Source organism: Acipenser ruthenus, chromosome 7 (assembly GCF_902713425.1).
Source record: "Acipenser ruthenus chromosome 7, fAciRut3.2 maternal haplotype, whole genome shotgun sequence".
Lineage (NCBI taxonomy): Eukaryota > Metazoa > Chordata > Actinopteri > Acipenseriformes > Acipenseridae > Acipenser > Acipenser ruthenus.
The window spans coordinates 6,113,352-6,138,731 of record NC_081195.1 but is presented as its reverse complement, the minus strand read 5'-3'; the positions used below and the strand labels follow the sequence as shown (position 1 = coordinate 6,138,731).

At 37.7% G+C, this 25,380-nt stretch overlaps 1 protein-coding gene across 3 annotated transcripts; it reads right to left on the bottom strand.

Annotated features, from left to right (window-relative positions):
• Positions 1-1,922: 1,922 nt before the first annotated feature.
• On the bottom strand, positions 1,923-23,580 carry LOC117415082 ((E2-independent) E3 ubiquitin-conjugating enzyme FATS-like). Of its 3 annotated transcripts, XM_059026211.1 has the most exons (12): positions 23,388-23,580; positions 23,009-23,033; positions 20,677-21,165; positions 19,468-19,540; positions 11,477-11,571; positions 9,301-10,468; positions 8,931-9,197; positions 8,462-8,652; positions 7,654-7,834; positions 5,615-5,678; positions 4,225-4,324; positions 1,923-2,966 (listed from the first exon to the last, which is right to left on the bottom strand). In XM_059026211.1, the coding sequence occupies exons 3-12, from the start codon at positions 21,091-21,093 to the stop codon at positions 2,928-2,930; spliced, it is 2,595 nt and encodes an 864-aa protein (XP_058882194.1). In that variant the 5' UTR covers positions 21,094-21,165; positions 23,009-23,033; positions 23,388-23,580; the 3' UTR covers positions 1,923-2,927. The 3 variants fall into 3 exon arrangements, with proteins under 3 accessions (XP_058882194.1, XP_058882193.1, XP_058882195.1); XM_059026210.1 differs by lacking the exons at positions 23,009-23,033; positions 23,388-23,580 and adding an exon at positions 21,484-21,838; XM_059026212.1 differs by lacking the exons at positions 23,009-23,033; positions 23,388-23,580 and adding an exon at positions 21,484-21,838 and having other exon boundaries at positions 11,477-11,526.
• Between the last annotated feature and the right edge of the window lie 1,800 nt (positions 23,581-25,380).

Genomic DNA, 25,380 nt, shown 5'->3' with positions numbered 1-25,380 from the left:
AGTATTATGCTATAAATTGCATTATATGTTGTAGTTATTTTTTATTTTTTTATCCAGGTAGGCTACATAACCCTTCTGATGTGAAAATTAATTTAGCCATATAAGCACATATTCTTATAAAGAAAACACTTGTTTTGGCCTATTTAAAGTTGGGACTGATGGACCTGCCCATTAATCCATGTACAAAATGACATTTCTTTTCTTTTCTTTTTTTTAATGGATCTGAGCAGTCCCCAGATTTGTTGGATTTGTCAAAGGTTTTAAGAGGCAGAAACTGATGTGCCCTGCAATTTCTCTGCAAGACATAATTAGTGAGATACTGTATTGGTGCCTAGGACTGACTGTAAAGGAGGCTTTTCCCAATTGCTTTACTTTAACATTGTTGATGTCCTCTGGAGTTCCCATCAGCCAGGAATTCCCTCTCAAATTCCCAAATTCCTGTGCAAAGCCCAAACATAAACACATATCTATTAATTCGAAGAGGCAAACACCAGATTGTTCTCTTAATAATGTAGACTTAAGAATTTTCAGTGCAAGCTGTTTAGAGCCTGGGGATCAGAGAAAGTATAAGATGTGGAAATGGTTCTGCTCAGATCACTACTGATGCCACATTTCAATCTGCCACTGGGACTGACTTGAAAGTGATTTGATGTCAGACTTGTTTGTTTCCATCAGCAGCAGATCGAGATCAAATCAATTCCAATTGGGACTCTGTCAGACCCAGTTAGGATTGCTGGCTGGCAGAACTGTATCTCTCCAAATGACTGAAGGATGCGAGAGGCGGGTTTTAAACCTTAAGCAAACGTGAGGGGAGTACATAAGAGCTGTGAATAGATCATGCTGTCAGGGAAATATTGGAAGTTGCTGACTACAACGCAGATTGGATTTTAAACTGCAGGTGGAACCGACGGCAGCCTCAGTTTGATATTGGAACCAGATGAGATTTTTACAAGATGCGTTTTACAGACTGGTTTCATGATGCAGATTGAAATAGGTCAGTGGTCTTAATTTTGACTTGGGGTACCACAAACAGAACAGGTTTTTGTTTCACCCACGCTTCCTTCAGACCAGCTCATTATAAAGAACAGCTCCCTGTTATGACCACTCTGTCAGTCTGTCAGTTCCTTTCATTTGAAGATCCCCCCTTTCCATTAGGAAGATTTAACTAAATTCCACAGGGTTTACTGTTATCTTTGTAGTACAAAGAATGATTATTGCACACTATCTGATGCAGTAGCCTCTATTGAACAGCAACACAGTTTGAAATACTAAACTGCATTGAAAAAAAATATGCCTTAGACTATAATTAAAAAAAAAAATTGCCACAAGAAGTCATGTACGAGTTTGAATTTAGGAAATGTCCAAAATCATACAACCTCACAGTAGAGATGGATTCTCTTACAGTTCAGTGCACACATACACTTGCACCTCAGTGACTTGCTTATGCCCATATGTTTGAAAGTCAAGCCCCAGTTACTCCAGCAGTAAAATAATCATCTACTAATAATTTTTGGCAAGAGTGCTTTAGTGGCTTATTACATTTTATAATACATTTAGTTCCCAAGCTTTAACTTTGTTAGGTCGGACTCTGAGAGTTATTTTTCTCCCCTAAGGATTCCTGGATATTGATTTATAAAAACACTGTTCACTGGCGTGTGTTTACAGCACTCACAAAGCACAGTTTATGTAGAAACCACTGTCCTTGAAATTACATCGCACTAAGGAAATGCGATATTAAAAAAGCAAGTAGTTTACATGAAGAATGAACGTTCTATACATTTCTGAGCGCTCAATATCTATTTCACAGAAAACAAGGTCCTTCCATTCTTGTCAGTAGCTCTTTTATATATTGTTACACCAAGCTATGCAATCATTTCAAGATACTACAGGAAAAGAGTATAACTTCCAATGTGTGTCTTTATATAAATCTGAAAAAATCTCATCTTAGTTTTCCATTGAACAATCATTGAAGATGTTTTTCTACCCATTAAAGCTAGAAGTGCAAGTGTTGTACATGTCACCAAGAATTGTAAAAGTCCTGTTAGGAAGTGAAGGTGTCAAAATAGCAAACTCCTTAACAGTCAAGCAGTACAGTTAAACTGTGATGACTTCAATTGCCTTACATAATAAAAACCTTTCCTGATTCATGTAAACCAAAGGACAAAACTTGTACTGTTTCTCAGTGTATGGACTGGTAGATTACATATACAGGACATTACAATACACAGTGCACATTAAACAGTATCAGATGTATGGTATATAAAGCACAACCTCATGTTTTACAATAACATGGAGTTTATTGAAGCAGCTTTGTTTAGTGAATGATTTAACAGCAGTTTAAAATATAACAGCTTTGAAATGTATGTTTCAATTTGGAACCTTGCATGCATTAAAATCCAAAATCCAATTTAAACTGCATTGCTAAGCAGATGCCATGCTTGATAATAAAGTAAAGCAATTCCCTTAAGCTGTTTAATTTAGGTTTAAGCATACTTTCTTTTCCATACCTTGTTATATAACATACTTGGGAGCGCTGTGCTTATTTCTTTCATGAGGATAGTCAGTTTGACCTTCCTTAATTCATGCGATCAGCACTCTGTGAACATTCATGGGTTATGCTCTAAAGATATCTTCTTTGATTAACTGCTAACCGGGTTGAACTAGAAAGAAAATGTGTTAGAGTTTATTTATGTATAGTCCAGAATCAGCTCTTACAACTATTATTTACAGTGCATAGTATTGAAAGCAATGGGTGTATCAAATGTCCCATTTGGTACTTTCTGAAGTAAAGATAGAACACCTTGTGACCATTACACAAATATATGAAACAGCTTAGAATAAAGCAGACAGGAACAAAAGTACATGACAGGGCTTGGCTAAAAGCAGTGGCACACAGCAGATGTCCTTTAAGAGAGGATCCATCTTCATCAATCAATGCTTCTCTGTAGTATTTGGTCCAGTAATTTCTAAAAAATAAATTAAAAGAAAGAAAGAAAAAATTATTTTCATTACATTATATACATTATTATTCCTTAAGATGTGTTTGGTTTGGATTAAATCAAAATTATGGCAGCGCCACGGCCAATGAAAAGTAAAGCTATGGTGTCTGCCATAAACTTTGATGTAATTCAGGCTCTTGTTACAAATGTGTTAACTACACTTACCTAGTGCCATCACATGTTTAAACAAAGTTCCTTAAAGGTGGCACAGGATACTGGCAGTGTTGTTAGATGATGTTTTAAGTTACTATTGCTTCCATGTATAACATTTATAAATAAATATATATATATATTTATAAATAACGAAGGACAGCAATGACATCCGCTGTTCAGGATTGGCATTAGGGTTCACAGTATTTCCTCGACTTCATCTATAAATGCTACTCTGTAATCAGAGATCAGAAAGCAATCTGATTTAAAAAAAAAAAAACTGGCAGTGACTGGAGAGACAGACTGTTAACCTCCAGACCACCTATGTAAGTAACAAGACAATGGCAGCTCTCACAAAGGCTCTAATTATCCAAGGTCAGTTTGCATTTACTTTTTCTTTACACGCTTGAATGATCCTGTGTCCATTGCTGCCACGACCAATACAAGATGAAAATGAAGTCTGCAGATGAGCCATCATATTTGACTTTGAACTTCACTTGCCTGAATGGCAAGGACACACTACCTCAGCAGCGTGACAAAGTGCTTGCCAATCAGGTATGGCAACTAAACAAAGGGTGACACTTTAACAGCACCGAGCTTGCTGTCAGCAATGAAAATGTCAGCTATTTTTTTTTATGTCAGACCTTAGACGGATGTCTTTTGGAGGAAACATAACCATGAACGTAAAAAAGAAAACGAAAACAAAAGATTCCTATCCTTGTCACTGCTTTCATTTCCTTTCCCTCTTCAACTGCCAACTAGCACAACCGCTGACAAACAGTGACCTCTGCTGGTGAGAAGCAAACACTTCACTTGCCCCTCTTCTACTCAAACAAACACTGGTATAGCACCCCCTTCAGGTAGGTAGCAGTGTCTGATCACTGAAAAAGCTGACTTCCTCGCCTTCACAGTCCAGTTTTGCACACTTGCTGTACTACAGCAATCAGTTCTAACATGGCATTACGAGAGGGTTCAACAGATGCATTGAGCTACAGCAGCACTCCTGCATGCTAGCACACCCCAGTCCCATGGGTGGAGAGTGTTGCTTGATATCAGCTGTAGTACAAAGTCGTACCTTTTTAAAAAGCTCAGCCCGCAGCCTGTTTGTTTGCGATACCACTTTTTTCTTTTCTTCTTCCTTTCTCCTTTTCACTTCGGGCAGCTGTTTGTAAATCCTGTCAATATTTGAAATCAACAGAAAACACCATTTCAATTTTGTGCAGGAGGGACCAGCAGAGCCCATTGTCAATTGCCTGCTCTGACCATGAATGGGGAAGTACAAAGGGATGCTTCACAGCTGAAATAAAGACTTCTTTATCACTGTTGAAAATGGAATTGGTTTACAATTGTCTTATAACAGAAACAAAAGGCCTTGTTGCTTGGATTATATGTATGCTACTGAAATGCACACAACTTTTAACACACAAAGCATTTGTAAATCCTCTAAGGTGTGAGTGTGTTTTACAGCATGAACCTCAAACCATCATTAGAAATGATCTATAAAGGTTGTATTAATACTAAACTGCATCCGATTTACGGTTCATTAAAAAAAAAAAAAAAGATCTTCTAAAAGACATGAATAAAAGTGACTTGACTTTCTTTTTTTTTTTTTTAATAAATTTAGTAGTTGCCAATTGATTTGTACACCATTTTTCTCCAAATTTGAAATAGCCAATTATTTTTAGGCTCAGCTCACCGCTACCACCCCCGCACTGACTCGGGAGCGGCAAAGACGAACACATGCTGTCCAAAGCGTGTGCCGTCAGCCGACCGCTTCTTTTTACTCTGCAGGCCCACCATGCAGCCACCTCAGAGATACAGCGTCGGAGAACAATGCAGCTCTGGGCAGCTTACAGGCAATCACGCAGGCACCCAGCCAGTCCACAGGGGTCGCTGGTGTGCGGTAAGCCGAGGACACCCTGGCTGACCTAAGCCCTCCCCACCCGGCCAATTGTGCGCTGCCCCTTGGGAGCTGCCCCTTGGGAGCTCTCATTCATGATCTGCAGTGGAATAGCCTGGACTCGAACCGGCGACCTCCAGGTTATAGGGCGCATCCAGTTAGGATTGCAGGCTTTTGTCTACTGTCCATTTGCAGATTGGATTGTAGACTGCAGATGGAACCAGCTGCAGCCCCAGTTTGGTATTGGAACCAGATGAAACTGAGTTCATGGTGCTGATGGAAATATGACAATTGATTCAATGACAAATTGACCAATGTTCAAATAAAGAACAGTGGTCCTTCTAACTAAAGGCAGTGTCACAACTGTGTCAAAAACAGTAACAAGTATTTTGAAGTTATAGATAATGAAGTAATTTTGATTATAAGATTACATACTGTGCACTTATAATTCTAATTGCATTATACAGTAAAAGACCAAATACAAACACAAATCCAGTAAGCATATCTAATATAATAAAAATAAACTGCACTACTAAAGCAAATATTCAACAAAGCTGTTTTTTACCGTTTAGATCTCAGTTGCATCTCCTTTCCTGAAATGGTTCTCTCCTTTGGCTTGAAAAGGTTATCTGAAAACAACAGGGACAGTAATGTGTGGGAGTGCAGATCAATTGTAGTGCTATTTAATTGTTCCAGTCACTTTCTTGATGTTAAAGCTAAGTTCGTCCTTATCGACAGACACATAGCATTTATCACTGGTAAATACCAACACACTTGGACCAGCTGTCCAATTAAGAAACTAATTGGTTTAGGTTTTATTGTTTTTTTTTCTATTTAGGAATGTCAAGGTTGCAGGCTTCTAAACAGAAAGGGTTTGAAGACACAGAGATGCAACATCTACTGTGTTTAATAAAGGTAACTTTAAAAGTGCACTTGCTAGTTTCTTAAAGCAATCCTACTACTTGTCATTAGCTTTAATACCTGTGCCTGAGCAACACTGATTTACTTCCCCACAATCTGCCTTGACCAGTCTGTTCAGAAACATTTATTTTGAATGGTTTGCATGGGGAATAATTATCTATGCAGGAACAAATCATAAACATTACAGAATCATACAATACACACATTTTATTAAACAGCTAAGAAATGAAATATAGTGTAGCGTGCACGGGGGAAGGCAGCAGCAGGGCTGGTAGGTGACGTAATCACACACAAAGACATAAGCCCGATATACACTCCTTGCAAGGGAGCCGGCTCTTTTGTACAGCGGTACAGTGCTATACTTTAGTGCGAGAGGTCCCGGGTTCACACCCGCCCTCCGCCTATGTGTGGGTTGCCTCGCCCTGTGTGATGCGCCTGCTTGTGTTAGCTGAGATCGCTACAATATGTAACTTTGAGGCAGCGAGAAATCAAGATGATAAAATGAGATATTGGAATATAAGAAAACTGTGGGAACAACATTGTGACATAAAAACAGAAACTTCTTTTCCCTTGTGTAGTTCATGGCCAAGATGTTTTTACTCTCTGTGCAGAACCCTTTTCTCCTCGACCAGCACAAATCTAACAGAGATACAGGCCTACATCTTATCAACTGTCTCAACCAATCAGGTTCTAAATAGACCGCCCATTATCACTCCAGTGTACGTTAAATTTAGCATCTAGACACTGTCGCTATATGGCTGTTTCAAACACCCTAACGAGATCCATTCAAATAAAAATGAATTTTAAAACTGTGCCTCTTGTACATACTTAGAAAACGTATTTTTCAACATCGCTATTATTTTAATACCACTGCCACTTTTTTAAAGGGCATTTGCTTGATGTTGCAGGATTAAAAATGAAGCAATTTGAACACCAGGGATCAGTACCCTACAGTATTTTGGTCTAATTAACCTTTTAAAATGCAATGCTGTACTACCACACATTGTGAATCTGAGTAAAGGGTAGTTGGGTAGCTACATGGCAAGCAAGTATGCTTGTAATTACAAAAGAGGCACCCTGGTAGATAATTATACTGGAATGCAACAACTTGCTTTTATGAATTTCATTATGCCTTAATAAACCAAATGTTCTATTGAAGAGGATCATGTGAATGAAAACCGCACACATGTGGGTATTTACATATAAATGATTTAGAATTTCAGTCAGTTTTTCTTGTAAAACAAGAAGGCCTGGATGGGAGAAATGTGCTGCTAGTAATTTACTATGCATGATGTCGCCATTTTAGAAAATTCAATTTACATTAAAGGAATAATGGGCTCCAGCACTCCAGCACAACTCAATTTCATATTCAGAAACACAAATAAATACAGAATAGCTGTATGTTTTTACAGTACATGTTTATATTTTTGAAGCACATCTGGGAAATTGAGTCTCAGCAAGACAGTTTCAACGAAGCAGTGCTAACATGTGCTACGTGGCTTTCTATTAGAAAGATACAGAAATATGAATAGGGAGAGCGTTGCTCTATGGACTAAAGAAAATGTGGTTCTAATAAATATCATTGAATTGATAGAACTGCAACCTACTTGCTGCATGTATATTCAGTTTCTCGCATTGGGACAGGGTTTTGTTTAAATAAAGGTAATGTTTGATAGTATATACCACTGAGAGGGTGTGGTCTGGTGCACTGCCTCTTTCTGTTGGCGGTGCTGGAGGGTATTCCTGGGGGTGGGCTCACACGCTCGCTCTGCTCGGCTCTCCTCTGGAGTGCTCGCAGTTCAAGCTGCTGCACGCGCTCCCTGGAACGGGTTATGAAGTCAGGCCGAAGGAGTTCCAGGGCTTCCTGAAAAGGACATCAATTCATTTAACACCAGGCGTTACTATTACAGCTGAGGCACCTGTCTGTCTATCTGTACTTCCCCTCCACCAAAACATTAACTGCTGCTGTGACCTTATCAGCATTGTACCGTGGTAAAACTATTGCGAAGTTTAGTAAATCAAACAGGTTATGTGGTAAAAAAAAAAAACAAAAAAACAACATGGTAAAGCACAGTAAACATAGTCTAATAATGGGTAAATAATATGGTAATCTGCAAATCTGTTCTTACAGTGGGTGTACAGTATATGAAGTCACAGGACATAGGTGGGATCCTACTGTAAACGTTAACCTCTGATGCTGTGCAATATCTCATTGTACTCACATCAGAACACATATATTCAGTATATGATCTACTTAACCATTTACACCAGAGGAACAGTAAGGTGGTGTAATAGAGAGCTGATCTGCAAACAAAAAAAATGTCTGCAGACATATTGGACTACATATCATATACATTAATTCTAAGCTTTCAATTATGCTAAGAACTGATGTCCAATAAATGTCCAGATAATAGTTTGACGCTGTACTTATCATCAAACCCCCTTCCACTGCCCTAGTCATTGTTCACAGGTGAACTTTCGTGCCTCTTACTCTTAGAGTCAGTGTTGTCTGAGAGCCGTCCTCAAGGTCAGTGTGGGTCTCTGACTGAACACACTGATTTGGTTTCCATGGGTTCCTGGTTGGGGAGTCAGCTGTATGTTCTTTTATCATGCTGGGGGTGGACTGCTGTCTGATGTCTTCTTTCTCACAGTCTGACACTTTGCCCAAGCTTTTCATGTCATCTATTAAAGGGGAGAGAAGGGAAAAGATTACCATCTTAACTAGAGAAGCCCTTTTTTAAAAATAAACATCACAAACTGAGGCAAAAGTTTTCTTAAACTTTCTGAAGTCTCATTCAAGCTGCAGTATTATAATGATGATGTCTCGTATCTCCTTCCTAATTTCCATAATATTCTAGTATGAGTATTTCCAACATTACCTTTGAAACAACTGGATTTTAAGACTTTATTTGAACATACAAAAGAAAAAGGAGAGATTTAAAAAGAAAAAACAAGATTACCAAAAGTATCCAGAGTAATTTTTGAAAACGCCTTAGAATCCCTTGGCAAAACAGCCTCTGGACTGTCTGGTATCTGGTACACGAGCTGTGTTTGGAGTTTTGCTTGCGCTGTCACTGTAACTGCACTGCAGTAATTTCCCTTCAATAAAGAGTCACCGGTTGGAGGGGAACCTCTCTTGAGTGCATCTTGTTCCGGAAGGGAAGCAAAGCTGGCTACACCCTGATCAGCAGTCTGTTTCCTGTTTGGATAACTGGAAGTCTGGGGGCCTGTAATGACAAAGACAAAAGTAAACAACAAACTGAGCATGAGTATCTTTGGGATACAGTGATGAAATGTTTTTCATTAAAGTAATTTAGATACCTTACATACCTTGGGCATCATCGAGATGCAGGATCCTGAAATTGTTCCAATGCTTGCTGGTCTCATAGTTAAAATGGTGTTCTTGTTTGTCTATTTGTGGTGCTGATACACAAAGGGCCCCTTTTGTCAAGACAACAGTATTTGATTGTGCACTTGATTGAGACTGAATGCCCCAGATGCCGTCAACACATGAATGTTTCTGAGGAGTTAACCCATTTTGATTTAATGGTGGGACTGTGGAAGTCTCCTGGTTAATTTCTGTATTATCAGATACTCTGCTGTTGTTCCCAGTGGGTTTAGGACCTGGTAAATACTTTTCATTAGTCTTGCCACTTCCGAAATCTAGTGTTTCTTTGGGAGAACTGCTGTTCAGAAACAAAGAGAGGGCTGATCTGTGAACTTGTGGGACTGTGCTTTCAGGCTTGTGGATGGAAATGGAAAGGGACTTGTCCAGGTGCAAGACAGAATTTGCTGACTCAGGTGGCACCTTATAGTGGGTGGACGATCGAACCAAACCCTGTGACAAGGAGGCAGAGGAGCCTCTTCTGTCCCCTTCCTCACACAAATGAGAATATGCGTTCTCTTTGTTTTCACCTTCAGCGTAACTGTGTCTGTGCTCGGGCATCCTAGCTTTTCTACCACTCTCACCCTCGGTGTAACTGTACCTATGCCTGTACTGTGTCACCTTTATTATCGTGGCTTTTCTGTTTCTCAGGACAGGTTTACAGTGCCTTTCACTCGAAGGCCGGTCCACAGTGACAACAGAATCAACAGCATTTAAAGGCAAAGTTCCCTCTGTGTGTTTTAGGCAGGAGTAGGGAGTTGTTTCTGGTGGGGCACTGGCAGGTGTTGCCACTTTCCGAACCGCTATTGTGATGGATGAGAATCCTGGTCTCATTTTAGGCAGGTCAGCTTTACTCTCCATGTGAGCCGAGTTTGTCCGACACACATTTTCTCTGGAGGTCCTCAGAATTCCTATTGTCCTTGGCTGTTCTGCCGGAATTGATGGACTCATGCAGAGTGCCGCACATTCCTCCCTGTGCGGATTATCAGAGTGAATCAAATCAGGCTGAAATGATGACAAGGCTGTTCTGTTTCCCTGGAGGTCTTGCAAGTAACCCCCTATGGGAGCAGACAGGCTGTTTTCCAGCAAACCAACTTTCTCTTTGTTGAAGGCCTGCAAGGAAAAAACAAAATAAAAAATAAAAACAACCTTATTATTTATGTATCCCTTCCTAGTAGGATAGTATGTCTTGTACAGTTATATTAAGTGTAACCAATCCGGTCATGGTTCTAGAATTGAGAAATAATCCCATACAAATTAACCAGTCCCCCCTCCCAGTTGTTTATGAAGCCAAAATAGAATTTACACAGTACTGTGTCCCTGATAAATTCTGATGACAGATAAAGCAAAGTGCCAAAGGTTGCTGGACTGAAGACATGGGGGAGTAACAACCAGTTACACAATTAATCAAAGTTTATAAAGTTACATAGGGACTTGTATTTATGAGTCACATAATGATTATTGGCTTTTGCTGTGTTGTACAAATACAGTAAATAAGAAACAGTACATTTGGTTATTTGTATTTGATTGAATTTTTTAAAGCAAAATAGTTGGTTTCCTGTGCATCAGTTGTAATTGAGTCCAGATCAGTTAAACGTTCAAGGGCAACAGTTTGCCTTAATCTGATACCATGAATTTGATGTTACTTAATTATTTCCTCAATTGTACCCTATCATTTCTTAAAAGTATACTACTGTAACCACTGTTTAAGTTTTTTTTTTTTTTTTAATACTGTTAATTATCTTTAGTACCCTCTCCACTGCCCCTTAAAATAGTTTAGTTCAACTTTGTATTTCCAAAATGCGTTCTTCACTTTAAACTTCTCTGGAGGGTGGTTCAAATGCAGCTGACTAGCCTTTTTTATTATTAACAAAGCTCTTTATAGAATGAATTACTGTTTTTCATCCAGAATGCATTAGCCACACGCAATGAACATTTACTGCCAGAGACTGCTGTCCAACCAAATAACTGAATTCTACTTGGATAGCTGTTTTGTGAACAAAGGCAGAGGGAACTCAGGTAAGATGCTAGCACAGAATCAGATGTTTTTTCTGCATAGTATATGATTTTGCATTGGCTTTTACACGGACACCAAATGTAAAATGAAAGGGAAAAATGTACCTTGCGAATGTCTGTGGTACCTTTAAAAAGAAATCCCTGAGATCTCAGCCCTGTTGAAGATATACAGGAATTACACTGGTTTCTTTCACTTGCATCTATAATTTAGAAAACGAACAAAACACATACAGTTACTGTTGTATAATAACAGATATACAGCTGGATATTAGACAGTGATGCAAATTCTAGTATAATCAGATCAAATGAGAAAGAATGCACAAAGACTTCAAAGATATTAGTTACATTCAATTAATAGACATAGATAGCAGAAAGAATGGCCAAGCTGTGGAAAAACATGTTTTAAGAAAAATTGTAAATGTAGTTCCTCCAGGTTTACATTGTTAAATATGTTGCTTTTCTATTTTATTTTTTTAAGTACCATCAAAACAAAGAACTGTGATAATGAGATTTTATGCAGTGTTATCATTATATAATACGCAATGTCATAGCTTTTGATACTGTATTTGGTACTTTTGAAAGCTACTAGCAGCAGCCATAAGTATAATTTAATCCTAGTGAAAGTGCCATACGCTGTTGTCAATATGAATATATTTTTACATTTTCTTTGAAGTTAAAAAAGAAAAAGGAACAAAAAACTAAAGAAGTACAAAATAAACATGTATGAACTTAGAAACAGTCCAGGTTACCCAAAGTTCAGCCAATTAGAAGTTTCTCGCTTTAAATGAAAATCGTTTCCAGGGGGATTGTCATTATAAACAACTCTCTGAAGAGAGGGCTGTTGCTATGCAACGAGAATGTGAGCCACTATTCCTCTCTCCCCCAACATACAAAACTCAAACCACTTGCACCAAAAATAGGAGCCTGAAAGAACGGCTGTGGAGAACTTTACTTCTGATTCACATGAAAGATATTAGGAATACTTACTTTAAAATAAAATGCTTGGAAGACAAGCATTAAGGGGTTCCGGAGCTGTTTTATCTCCTCTATACCTCATTATTATTTTTTGCAATTATAGATAATGTATGCATCAAAGACCCTGCTATTATATTGATGAGACAAATGCTGTTTCTGTACTACTAATTAATGATTCTTGATACTATAATGAGAACATTATCTACATTCAATTTATGCTAATGTGTTAAAACCTTGTGAAAAATATTGGCAGATAAGGTTACAATATGTAGGTACAGTTTAATGTGAAGACCAATTCATTATTAATACAACTCAGTATCAATCCATCTAGGCCTACCTCAATTAGAATTTTCTAATAAAACCATGCTTTTGTCTTAGTTCCTTTGGTATAGGGATCCCATTACATCACTGCCTTGAAGGCAAAAAATAACTTTTTCTAATGTCACGATGTACTTCCGTTACCTAGGAAACTGCACATCTGCTACCAGAATGTGACAGATTATTTGATACATAGTAAATACTTAAAGGGCAACATGGAACATCCATGTCCTAGAATCCTAGAATGAAATTAGGATTTTCTTTTGTTTTACTGACCCTATTTATTAAACTGGAACCCGACATATAGTAAAATAATAAAATAACATTTATTAAAATAAATTATTTTAACTAGTTCAAACAGAATATGTGTGTTAAAAATAAATAAATAAATAAATAAATAAACATTTTTAATGAGGAATGTTTTAAAAGTGTTTTTTTTGTTTGTTTGTTTTTTTTAAAGTAGACACTTCACATTGTAACAATGAAACCCTCATTTATCTAATTTGGCCATTTGTATCAGCCTTGAATTGCAGCCTGCAGTTCATTTAATTACTGCACATCAATACATCACATACATGTGTTGCTTTATTGCATTTACATAAATAAACCAAATACACGCCATGTTTTACTTTTGCTTGACAATGCATTAAATGAAACTACTTGAAAATACACTTGCTTGAAAAGAAAAAAAAAAAAAGTCTTACCAGGGTACAAGCACCTGTTAATAAAGACTGAATGCTGTACAGTGAAAAAAACTTCTGTGACAAAACACTTTGGAAGCTCTGCCTCAGAGTCACCCTTGTAAGGCTTTTGTCGGTACCCAGAAAAATTAATTGGGCATGATCTCTCATTTAGAAAGCAATGGAAAATACCAGCCACTAATGTCTGCTGTTCACCTACCACACATTATAGACAACACTAAGTAGGCCGCCCTGTAACCGGAGCAGCTGTTCTCTCAACACAACAGCATGCATAATGAATGCATAATGAATGCATAATGAATGCATAATGAATGCTCTTCTCACCTCTCTGGCATTGGCACTCCTTTCAAGCAGCACTGTCTCCCAACCCTAACTCATTCTCACCTTGTTGTCTTTGAATAGCACCCGGATGAATGGAGGTTATCATGCAGATAAGGCCTGTGCTTTATTGGGATGGGATTGGTGGGTAAATAACTGATGTCACAAATGCACCGAGTTTGACTGCGTGCAAATTAAAATCCTCCCTGGCTGCAGGCTTTCTTTCTTGAAGAGATGGGCAATTCACGTGGCAGAATCCCCTAACAATAACGACATGAATCTTTTATTTGTGACAACTCCTTTTTCTCTTCTTCATTTTCAGCAACAGCTCTTCACCTCCAACCAGCTTCTTCAGCTTTAACTTGTTAGGTCTGTGTAAGGATGTACTCTTAGAAAAGTTTACCATAGTAAAAGTATAGCAAAGTGTAATAAAGCATAGTGAAAGCAGGGTGAAGCATAGGAACGCATTGTAAAGAAAAGCAAGGTATGGTAAAGCATATTAATAAACATGACACACCAGGGTAAACAATGACAAATGCACAGTATAGCCATGGGAAAAGCATGGCAAAACTGCACGAATACTGTGGTAAACTTTTATAAGGGTATACTTATAAGATGATCATAACTCCATAACTATTAAACACTCAGTAATGTTAGAAATACTAAAAAGAAACGATTTGGCAAAGACTTTTTTCAAAAGGTGCACAAATTCTTGGATTGTAGCCCCACTGCCACAGATCCGACTACATGTATTCAACAGAAATATGTTCTAACAGCTAATACAGACCAGTGCCAAAGTTTTAGCTCCACAATAATTCTCTCCCTAAACAGGACCCGCTTATTCTTATCTAATTACCATTTTATATACTAAAGAGTTCTAATTGCCTTCAGCAGCAGAAAACATTAAACATGATTTAATTCCTGCTGCCAATATCAACAGCCATCTGCTACAGGGCACTGTTAGCAACCCTGGTACGGAGGCACTAATAACGTCTTTCTTCACTCAGCAGTGTTTCATTTTACATAACACTTCAATTGGGGTCTTTAAAATGAAAATCAGTTTGCCTGTCATCTGCAACATATTACTTGGTGAGTGTTATATTTTTAATCAAATTTTCACTCAACATCAAATCCGAATTAGGCTTAGGTCATTCATCTTGGCACTGGGCAACTTTTCCATGATGGGACAGGCAGGGAGAGTGAACTGCCCTCCCCCTGCCCCCCCTCCCACCCCCAATCCCACCCCCATGCAGGACGATGTTTGCTGGATAATAGGAGGATAATAGGAGGCTGTGTGGTCCAGTGGTTAAAGAAAAGGGCTTGTAAGCAGGAAGTTCCGGGTTCGAATCCCACCTCAGCCACTGACTCATTGTGTGACTTAACCTCCTTGTGCTCCGTCTTTCGGGTGAGACGTAATTGTAAGTGACTCTGCAGCTGATGCACAGTTCACACACCCTAGTCTCTGTAAGTCGCCTTGGATAAAGGCGTCTGCTAAATAAACAAATAATAATAATAATAATGAGGGGAAACTCCCATTGTCTCTGTTTGCTAATCAGAATTAAATGATCTTAATGACAATAAGTCACCAATAGTTTTACTGTAAATTGATTTTAATTAACACATCTTGCATGCTTTTAAAGACAAACTACACCACAGAGACGCACATGCTCTGTTCCAGTAGATATGCAGCTATCATAACCTTGACCCACAAAAGATCATAGTGCTCTTAACAATGGTGGTACATCAGAAATGAGATTCCACAGACACCATCTATTAAGGAGGACTCCAGCACAATTTTACCAACTACACCTATTAAGGCTACTATGGGGGCTTTTCCTTTGATTACCTTACAGGAACTGACAGAGCTAGTTCAACATATGAGAGATACTATATTCTCTCTTGATCCTATTCCTACAAAACTATTAAAAGATATTATTGGTATTATTAATACACACATTTTTTAAAAAATTATAAATGGTTCACTTTTCCAGTATAGTTCCCTCAGCACTTAAGGTAGCTGTGGTAAAGCCTATGCTTAAGAAACACAATTTGGACCCTAAAGTTCTCAATAACTATAGGCCAATCTCCAACCTACCATTTTTAGATAAGGTTCTAGAGAGAGTTGTTGCAATTCAATTACAATTTCCAACTCTTTATGGTATATTCGAGAAATTTCAGTCTAGTTTTCGTGCTGCACATAGCACCGAGACAGCCCTTATCAGAGTTGTGAATGATCTGCTGATAAGCTCTGACTCTGGCTTTCCATCAGTTTTAATCCTTCTAGATCGAAGTGCTGCCTTTGATACTGTAAACCATTCCATCCTACTAAATCGTCTTGAAAGCACAGTGGGACTGTCTGGCTTTGTCCTATCCTGGTTCAAATCTTATCTTTCTGATAGGTTTCAGTCTCTATTGGGGAGGTAAAATCGGCACTATCGGAAGTTGTCTGTGGTGTTCCACAGGGCACCATTCTAGGTCCCTTGCTGTTTTCATTACATATGCTACCATTGGGTGACATTATCCGCAGACACAAAGTGAACTTCCATTGCTATGCTGATGATATCCTGCTATATTTGTCCCTAAAGCCATGAATTTCTTCTGCCTGGGTGTTATTAGCTACTTGCTTTACAGACATCAAGCATTGGATGTCACAGAATTTTCTAATGTTGAATTCAGATAAAACAGAGGTTATGCTAGTGGGATCACAGAACCAACTAAAAGGAAATATGGGATTACATGCGCTCGACCCTTGCAGTCTCTCATCAAAACTTAAACTAGAAATTAAGAGTTTGGAGTTCATCTTTGATCCTGATCTATCATTTGAGACTCATATTTAGGCTAGTTACTAAAGTATATTTTTACCATTTGAGAAATATAGCCAAACTTAGACCAATTATTTCTGTATCTGATGCCTTTGTTTCATCTAGAATCGATTATTGTAATGTACTTTTTTTCTGGTGTCCCACATGTGGTATCCCGCTTGCAGCTTGTTCAGAATACCGCCACTAGAATTCTGACTAAAACCAGGAAAAGTGAACATATTACCCCTGTTTTGGCCTTTTATAAAATGGCTTTCTTATCTTATCAGGTTTTAATGTAACTTTAAAATTGCTGCTTTTGTATTATCTGTATACTGTTATTTAAATATGTTATTTAAATGGTGTGATTATGGCAGTTGTATGTGTGACATGCTATACAAATGTATTGTGGTTTGTTCTTTTTTTCTGCTATGTACTGTACAGTGCTTTGCAATACTTTTGTATAAAAAGCACTATATAAATGCAGTAAATAAATTAATACATTTAGGTCAACAGATTTTAGATAAAATGAATAGACCCTAAGAGGTTTAAACAGCAAATAGCTTCAAATTCAATGTGCTTATTGCTCAAATATTGCTTTTCTTAATAAAACCGTAACTATTGTGGCAGGGCAGTGTAAATATGTGTATTTTGTGGCAGGGACAGGGTTAAAAGCCTCCCTGCCAGCCTAAATTGTTTAATTTTATGTTAATTGTTTAATTATTAATGTGTTAATTGGTTTATTGTTTTTTGCAGTTGGCCTCGTTATTGCAAATTGAGGCCAGCTGCCAAGTATAAAAGGAGAGCAGCCAGTCTGTTCAGGGCTGCTGCTGTGTGAAGGGCCTGATTGCGTGTCATATAGTGTGTAAAAAGGCACTGTGTGAATCTTTTTGCTTGTATGTCAGGTAAACGGTTTAGCCGTCCTGCGAGTTAGTCAGGGACCTGTACATGTGTAGTAAGTGCTCAGAAGAGCTAGGTGTTTATTTTGTTTTTGATTTCTTTGTACCATTAAAAGTGCGCATAAAGCGCTTATAAAATCAAGTTTCAGTTTCTGGGTCACGTTGTTATAGGGGCAGGATCCGGGAATAAGGCCATTCTGGTCACACTATGTATACAGGAACTTCTCTTCAGTTTCCTGCCATGTACATTATTATTGCGCTCAGGCACAATCTAGTTCACATCAGTATATTTCCAGCAAAACAAAAGGAAACTTGATCCGAAGCTGATTACTCCAATTCACCACATACAGCAAATGAGGCTGTGATGTTATTGGACAGGTGCTGACTTCCCTTCTGTTCTGAGCAGATTTTATTTATTTGCCTATTTTGCTGTTTCTATTACCGTTTAATATAATACCTCAATAAGCAAAAAAGGTTCTGTTTGATGTTTAGCATCTGATCCAACATTTTATTGCTGGAAAAGCATGTGATGCTTAATGGAAGGGTGCAGGTACAAGCCTGGGTTGCATGTACACACACACACACACAAGTATGGGCATTCCTGTAATAAACACAGGTACTGAAGGATCGGAAACACAAACATCAATGGTCACCTTACATTTTCTAGCTATTCTGAACAATTGCTTTTTTTACTGATTTTAAAACAATTCAGTGCAATTGCCATCTAAAAAGCAAGAGAAATCACAAACAAGCTTTTTCAACTGACAACCAAATTGTTCTAAACAATATTCCTCTGATTGCTTAACCCTGGGCTTGCTCACTGCCAGGGACACCGTCTGTCTTGGAATGGAGCGAAGACGAGATTGTATTTGTCATGGTGCCATGTGCAAACCAAGGAGTCGCCTTGAGCTTTATCTATTTACAAGGTATTTATGTAACACTGCATGTGGTATTTAGGTTTAAAACATAAATATTTCTAGATTCTCTAACAAAATGCAATGTGATGCAATGCCTACCACAGTCTAAATGGTAAATAAGGGAACCCCTAGTGTGCCAAAGCTAAAGAGCCCTCTACCAAGACTTGACTGTGGGGCCTGAAATATTTAGGTCATTTTATTATTATTTTAGCAGAAGCCCTTATCCAGGGCAACTTACAATTGTTACACGATATCACATTATTTTTACATAGAATTACCCATTTATACAGTTGGGTTTTTTCAGGATCAATCTAGGTAAAGTACCTTGCTCAAGGGTACAACAGCAGTGTCCCCCACTTGGGATTGAACCCACGACCCTCCGGTCAAGAGTCCAGAGCCCTAACCACTACTCCACACTGCTGCCCTATAGAAACAACTCAGCTGTGTTTTAGCTGCATTTTAGTTTTGCTTTCATTGATGAGCTCTCAAGCAAATGGACAAAACGTTATTTATACTGAAGCCATTTTGTTCACATGTTTATTGTAACTATTCGATAAAGCAATTCACTGAGCAAGCAGTGCATGACTCATGAACTGAACGCACTGCCAAGGGCACTAACGGCATCAAAGCAGATGCGTTATAATCCAGAAAACTACTACAAATAAACAAACAAACAGCACGATATCAGTGCAATGGAATCATATTGTCTGGTACAGTATTAGGTATATCTGCACAACAAGCAACTTGTTTTCAGTCACTGGCCACCAAAACCAATGCATGCCAATGCCTTATCCAACAAGTTGTTCAAAGGTTTGATTTGGACAATTTATATCCGCTGAGATAATCCACAGTTACTTTTTTTTAGAGCATTTGACAGTACCAGTGAATCCACCTTGACTGCGTGAACCACATGCTTTTAAGGGGAACCCAGGGATGACCACACATGCTGTTCATGCTATCCAGAGTGATTCCACAGTGTTGTAAAATTGTTGGTGGCTTGTTATTACATGTGGATTTATGTTTAAAAGGACTTTACAAAGGGGCATAATTTATCTGTTGCACTGTACTGTACGTGGCAACATTTCTTGAATTCCAAACACCAACACGTACTTGTAAAGGACAAGAGAAGTCAATTGAAAGTAAGTAAATACATTGTAATCTCATAGTTACCTGTAGAAATGTTGTCCTTGTTTCTTGGGTTATGCTTATGGTCCAAGTCGTTTCGCATTGGAGATGAGTTCACCTTCCGTTAAAATAACAAAGGCATAATTACTGAAATGTTAAATTTTCTGTTTCAGTCATCGCATCCTGCTGCCTTTGAAAAAAAAAAGAACCTCAGAAGTTTAAAGCACCCCTGTGTGCTCAACATAGCTCTTAGGATCATGTTCCACCTCCCAGCACATCTGGTACACCACAGTGTAACCCTGATAAACCTGTCCTCCTGCAACACTCTGCCCCTAGTGGATGTTAGAAATACCATTCTGTCCAGTAGTGCCCCACACATATTTGATTAATAATACTGATTGATTTCAAACCCTAATGCAAATGCTATATTTTAAACGTATCCCCCACCCCCACCTCATCCTTTAAGCTTTAATATATTTGGAGCTCATGAGACCTTGAGTGCTGAGCAGGTTGACTTCTATAACATCATTAGATGCCACTGCATTGTGTTCTGTTTCCTGGCACTTCATGCAGGGAGTCTGGAGTGCGGTAGGAAGCATCTTGTTAAGATGGTTACAATTCTGTCTGGCAGCTCTTCTGATTTCCTGAAGCTTACATGACGTGATGTAGTCGCATGGAATAATTTCAACTGGCAGCAGTGGGGAAAACAAACTCAGTCCTACAGTCAAATAATGTAAGATAGCATCTTAGGTGTGGGGTGATATTAAATCGGGTGTCTACAAAGTGGGTGTTTCAAGCAAAATACTGAAACTGCAAATAAAAAATTTTTCAAAGAAGGCAATCAATTCTTTGTTTTGCACACACAGCAGAAGGAGAGTGTTAGTTAATCATATACACTTGAACATTTTTATTTTGTTAAATAAAGAGTTTGATCACTGAAATCCAATGGTGATGGCTAATATCACATTTTGCAATTCTTTAAAGTTAAAATCTTTAAACGATATACAATTACTATTGAATACTGTAAGCATAACAGCCTTTTTTGCAGGCTAAACCTTATCAAATTTCTTATAATTTTCGGTCATTAAAAAAATAATAATTATTATAAAAGTAAACTCTTAGCATGCAGTAATTGCATGACTGCTGACAAAAAAAAGTTCAATCACATGAGCTGTAATCCACAACACTTTTTTTTTTTTTTTTTTTTTTTAAATATGTGCATTACTTTTCCCACTACTTCATACAGTATCATACCTCTCTTGTGGCAGCAGCAGTATCTTTCTGCTCCTTATCGCTGTGAATAACGTAGGTGGCTGCTTTCTTAAGCATTGGCAACCATCCTCTTTTAACAGTCTCCATCGTGCAGAAAACGACACGTTCCTTCCTTGCCGTACACCTTAAACGCGCCTTCTCCAGACAGCCTTTAGAGACAGGTGTGACACTCCCTCCAAAGGTATCCTCGCTGCATGCAGATTTCGCAGACATAAACGACCATCTTCTAGAAGGTGGAAAGTAATGTGGAGTAGATTCGAGGGTATCCCGCTGTTGTGGTGCCAACACAATGCCATCATTGTACAGTTCCGGTAGAGACACCGTTCTGACAGACAGTGGCGGTGTTTTGTTGACTGGAGGGGCCCATGTTGATTGTTTGTGGGGCTGTTCCATCTGCATCAGATGGCTTTCCAGGCCGTTGCTTTCTGTACAGCTTTTTGGTCGTGGTCTGCTGTACGGCAGAACTTGCACCTGAAACAACAAGTAATCTTAATGTGCTTCTCCTGAATGCGTGTCAGCATGTAACCCTGTGAAAGTAACTAAACAAAGTATGTTAGCCTTATGTTTTATTTATATACAAGGTACTTGGCTAACATTTTTAAAACACATTTCAAGAACATAATTGCAGAATATGTATAGACAAGCCAATTGTTATTAAAAAAACAATATTTAGATTTTAGTGTTAACAATGATGTGTACACTTAACAACATAATAAGTTTAACCTGCAATAATTGTGATCTTTTCCCAAAAGATCCAGTTGCAGACAGAGTGTTGTTAGTTTACTGTACCTCAAGATCTCATACAACAGAAGCCATCCCTCCCTTTCTTCCTTTGTAAATCTTCAGAGAAGGCTTAGATCAGAACAATACTTTTCTGATGAGAGACCATGTAGCTCGATATAAAGCAGTTTTAGATGCAGTGAACTTTAAATGGATGTGTTTTTGCCCCCTGGAATCTTTTACAGTTTAGCTGGTAAATACAAATCTATAAACTACAGCCCTGGTTCAGAAGCCTGCGAAGGACACATTGTAACTGATGGGAGCTTCTCTAGGCAAGCGTGAATATAACTGTGATCCACTTTCAAAGAACAAAGGGGATCTCTGTTACAGTGCACCAGAGGCAGAGCACACAGAGATGGTTCCTTCAGTTTTGTACAACTGGATGAGCCTATTTTTGGCCTTCTGTAAAATGCCCTAGGATATTTTTGCAAAAAAAAAAAAAAACTAAGGAACTTTGTTTATTTGTTCTGAATACAAGGTTTATTTTGTTACCAAAGCACAGCTGATCTGAAATCTTTTTGCAATTGTTTTTGGTTGAGCAAGTAGAGGCTGCAGTAAACATGTTGTCTGTATAACTTTTAAGTGTCGTATTCATACACAAATGCACCACTGACCACATCCAATGCGTGTGGGAAATGATTATCGCTTTTAGATTACGTTAGGCAAATCCAGACATATCCAAACAAGTATACACACTAGAAGATGACACATACTGTAACACTGACAGCAGTAAAGAATTATTTAAATAATTGATCTACATTTGTTTTCAGATCAAATTTCTTATGCTGTACCTGATTAAAAAGTAATGTAAAATGAAATGTTGATTTAGCAACAATCTCTCTCACATTTTATCCATGGATTAAGGCCAGTTTTTTGCACTGTGGGTGACGAGGGTACGTCATCTGTTCATGTGCTTGAAGAACTTTTATAGACAGACTAAATACTTAAACAATCATTCAAGAAAGTGTGAGTATATTCAATATTAAACTGCAACCATGTTTTTTTTAAATCTATGATGTCATCCTGATGTATTACAGTGCCTCCTCAAACACTTTGCTGTTACGCAAAGAAATAGTGAAATATTGAACACAGTGAATAAGAGACAAGCATTAAAGTATAGTGCATTTACAATTTACTGTCAACATGGCCTAACTAGATTTGTGAATTATCGGACCGTGAAATTACGAGGGAGCACTGTATAGTAAACTATATTATTTTCTGACCACGGAATAACGTGAACTTGTGGAAAAACTAGATTCCTCAAATAAACCCTGCTACCCCGTGGTTTGTAAAATCACACAGCCAGTTTATATACAGTAATCCAAGAAATATGGTTTAGAATTTAAAAAAATTGCCATACACTGGATTAAAAAGTGCCCTCCTGCCACTGTCTAAAAAAAAAACAGTAGAATATTATATACCCAATGGAACTGGACACTGCTGCAGCCAGTGAGAATGCTGCATGACCGGTCATGAACTCACTGGTAAATAATTCTCCAGGCACAAAAAGCTACATCACAAGTTGGTCACTTACCTTTAAATCTGAGCTGAACCTCTCCCTGTAATTAGAAATACAATTTTAGCATAACATGTATTACAGCAGTTTCTATATGCAGTTCTAAAACAATCGTGCCATCTTTGGGATTTTTTTTTTGTCATCATTTGAACAGAAAATGCTAGTGCAGTACAAATATTATTTTAAAGCTATTATAATAGCATGTACAAAAACAAAAACAAAACAAGTAAAATGAAAAGTTAGTCATATGGAGCTACTCTACCCTGAAGCACTGATCAAAACATATGACTTGAGCTGATTCCACGGTGCTTTACTTTATGTACTTCTGTTGTTCTGCGCATGATGTGCAGATACAAGCTTTCTAAAATCTAAATGTATTTAATACTGACCTGCTTACCTAAACACTGCAGAACAAAATGTTCAAACCTTGTTGACAGCTCACCCATGCTGTACTGGAGTCAAACAATTTGCCACACAACCTTTTCATAAGTTCCTTCTTACATTATATATTCAACAGCATTTTCTTTTTCAGTTTAACACCCCAAGCTGTGCAAAGACCTCTTTTTAAAACCAAAATGTCAAACCAAGTAAAGCTTGTCATAATACGAATAAGCTGAACCCAGTCATGCACGAATACCACTTATGGGTCAGTAAATGATTAACTGGATTTAAGGCTTTTTCATGCAAAAACAGATTTAGTCCCCAAGAAACTGTGTATTCAGGGAAAAAACCCCTGCTATCTTCCTATTATAAACCAGTCCTATTCTACAAATAGAAATATATTTCTCAAAACTACATGGGCCTGTTTTTTGTGCAAAGTTTGCCCCAATTTGCAATGAAAGGAAAAAAAAACACACAACATTGATATCATAAACCTTGCAAAAAACAACTATTTCAGGTATGAGCAATTAGAATATTGTTGTTTCCGATTAGTTTTATAATATTAACATTTTGTATTCCTTTCAGAAGCAACATTTGTATCTTCAAAAAGTATCTTACAACAGCCTTAATCTGATTAAATCCAGGTCCTTGTATTATTATTTTTTTCTCATAGTATCCAATAAGATAACTAACAAATTCTGAAAGCAAACTATATCTCATTTTACTATAGTATATATTTTCACAGTAGGCAACAACATCCAATGTGGGTAATTGACACTCTCTAATCTGCATAATTTGCACAAGACTTAAGGCTAATGAAAGATAACTGAGTGACCTTGTCTTTTTAATAAGGGACTGTACCTATTAGGGTGCTATACAAGATGCTGGTCTGGGCTGGCTGGAGACTGTTTATTGTTTATACCTCTATAAATCCCTTGACAACTCTGTTGTTTTTTCTGTTTATTTTTCTTTCTGTCCACAGCCAGGACGAGGGCTAACAGTAGAGAGGCTTTTGATTGTTCAAGGTCAATCATGAGAATTAAATATTATGCTAACACGATTTGCCTATCTTCAATTATACATTTTATTGCACATGGTAGAAAGTCTTACAATGCCCTCTGGTGGTCATTAAAATAAACATTGTGGTGTGAGGGCAAAGGAAAGCGTTGTATGCAGTATGTATTAAATGCATTAAAGTGGCCACGTTGTGCATTTATAACAGCTTGTACACCCTGTACTCATCCTTGTCAGGACAAAAACGAATAATGCAAACAATTAAGAGGGTCTGGTGATTCATCCCTACGGAGTAAAAAAACGTGTAACGTTAGTTTTAGACATTTGAAAAATAATCAGATTCTCCCAGTCACAGGTTTTGTTGAAAAACATTTTGGAACCTAATACTGTATACTGTACATGCATGGTTTTATTATTATTATTATTATTATTATTATTATTATTATTATTATTATTATTAGTCGTAGTAGTCCTATTTAAATGCCGGTGTGGGGTCCAGTCACATGACAGCTGGTTATAATATTCTACTTAACACATAATAATAATAATAATAATAATAATAATAATAATAATAATAATAATTTACACATCATTTCACCTTCAATATTTTCTTGATAATATAATTGACAGTCTTTTTTAACATAAAAACACAAACCATGCAAACCCCAAAACAGACCATTCTGTGTCAGGGGTGGGCAACCTGCTGTCCAGGTCTTTGTTTCAAGCATGTCCTTGATTAATATATTGAATGTCCTAAAGTAGTAAGTCCTTTGTTGCTTGGTTCAGCTGTAATTTTCAGTTTTTTTTTGTTTTTTGGACAGCAAGTAAGACTTTACTCGTGACTTCATGAGAGCACCGGCTAAACAAAGCTTGTTCTCGTTGTGACAGTCTGCTAAAAAACAGCTCAAGATAAAGCAGGGTGATTTCGCCTTTGTAAGATGAATTTTAATCAGAAACAAGTTACAAAGTAGACACAATGTAGAAACACAAGCATG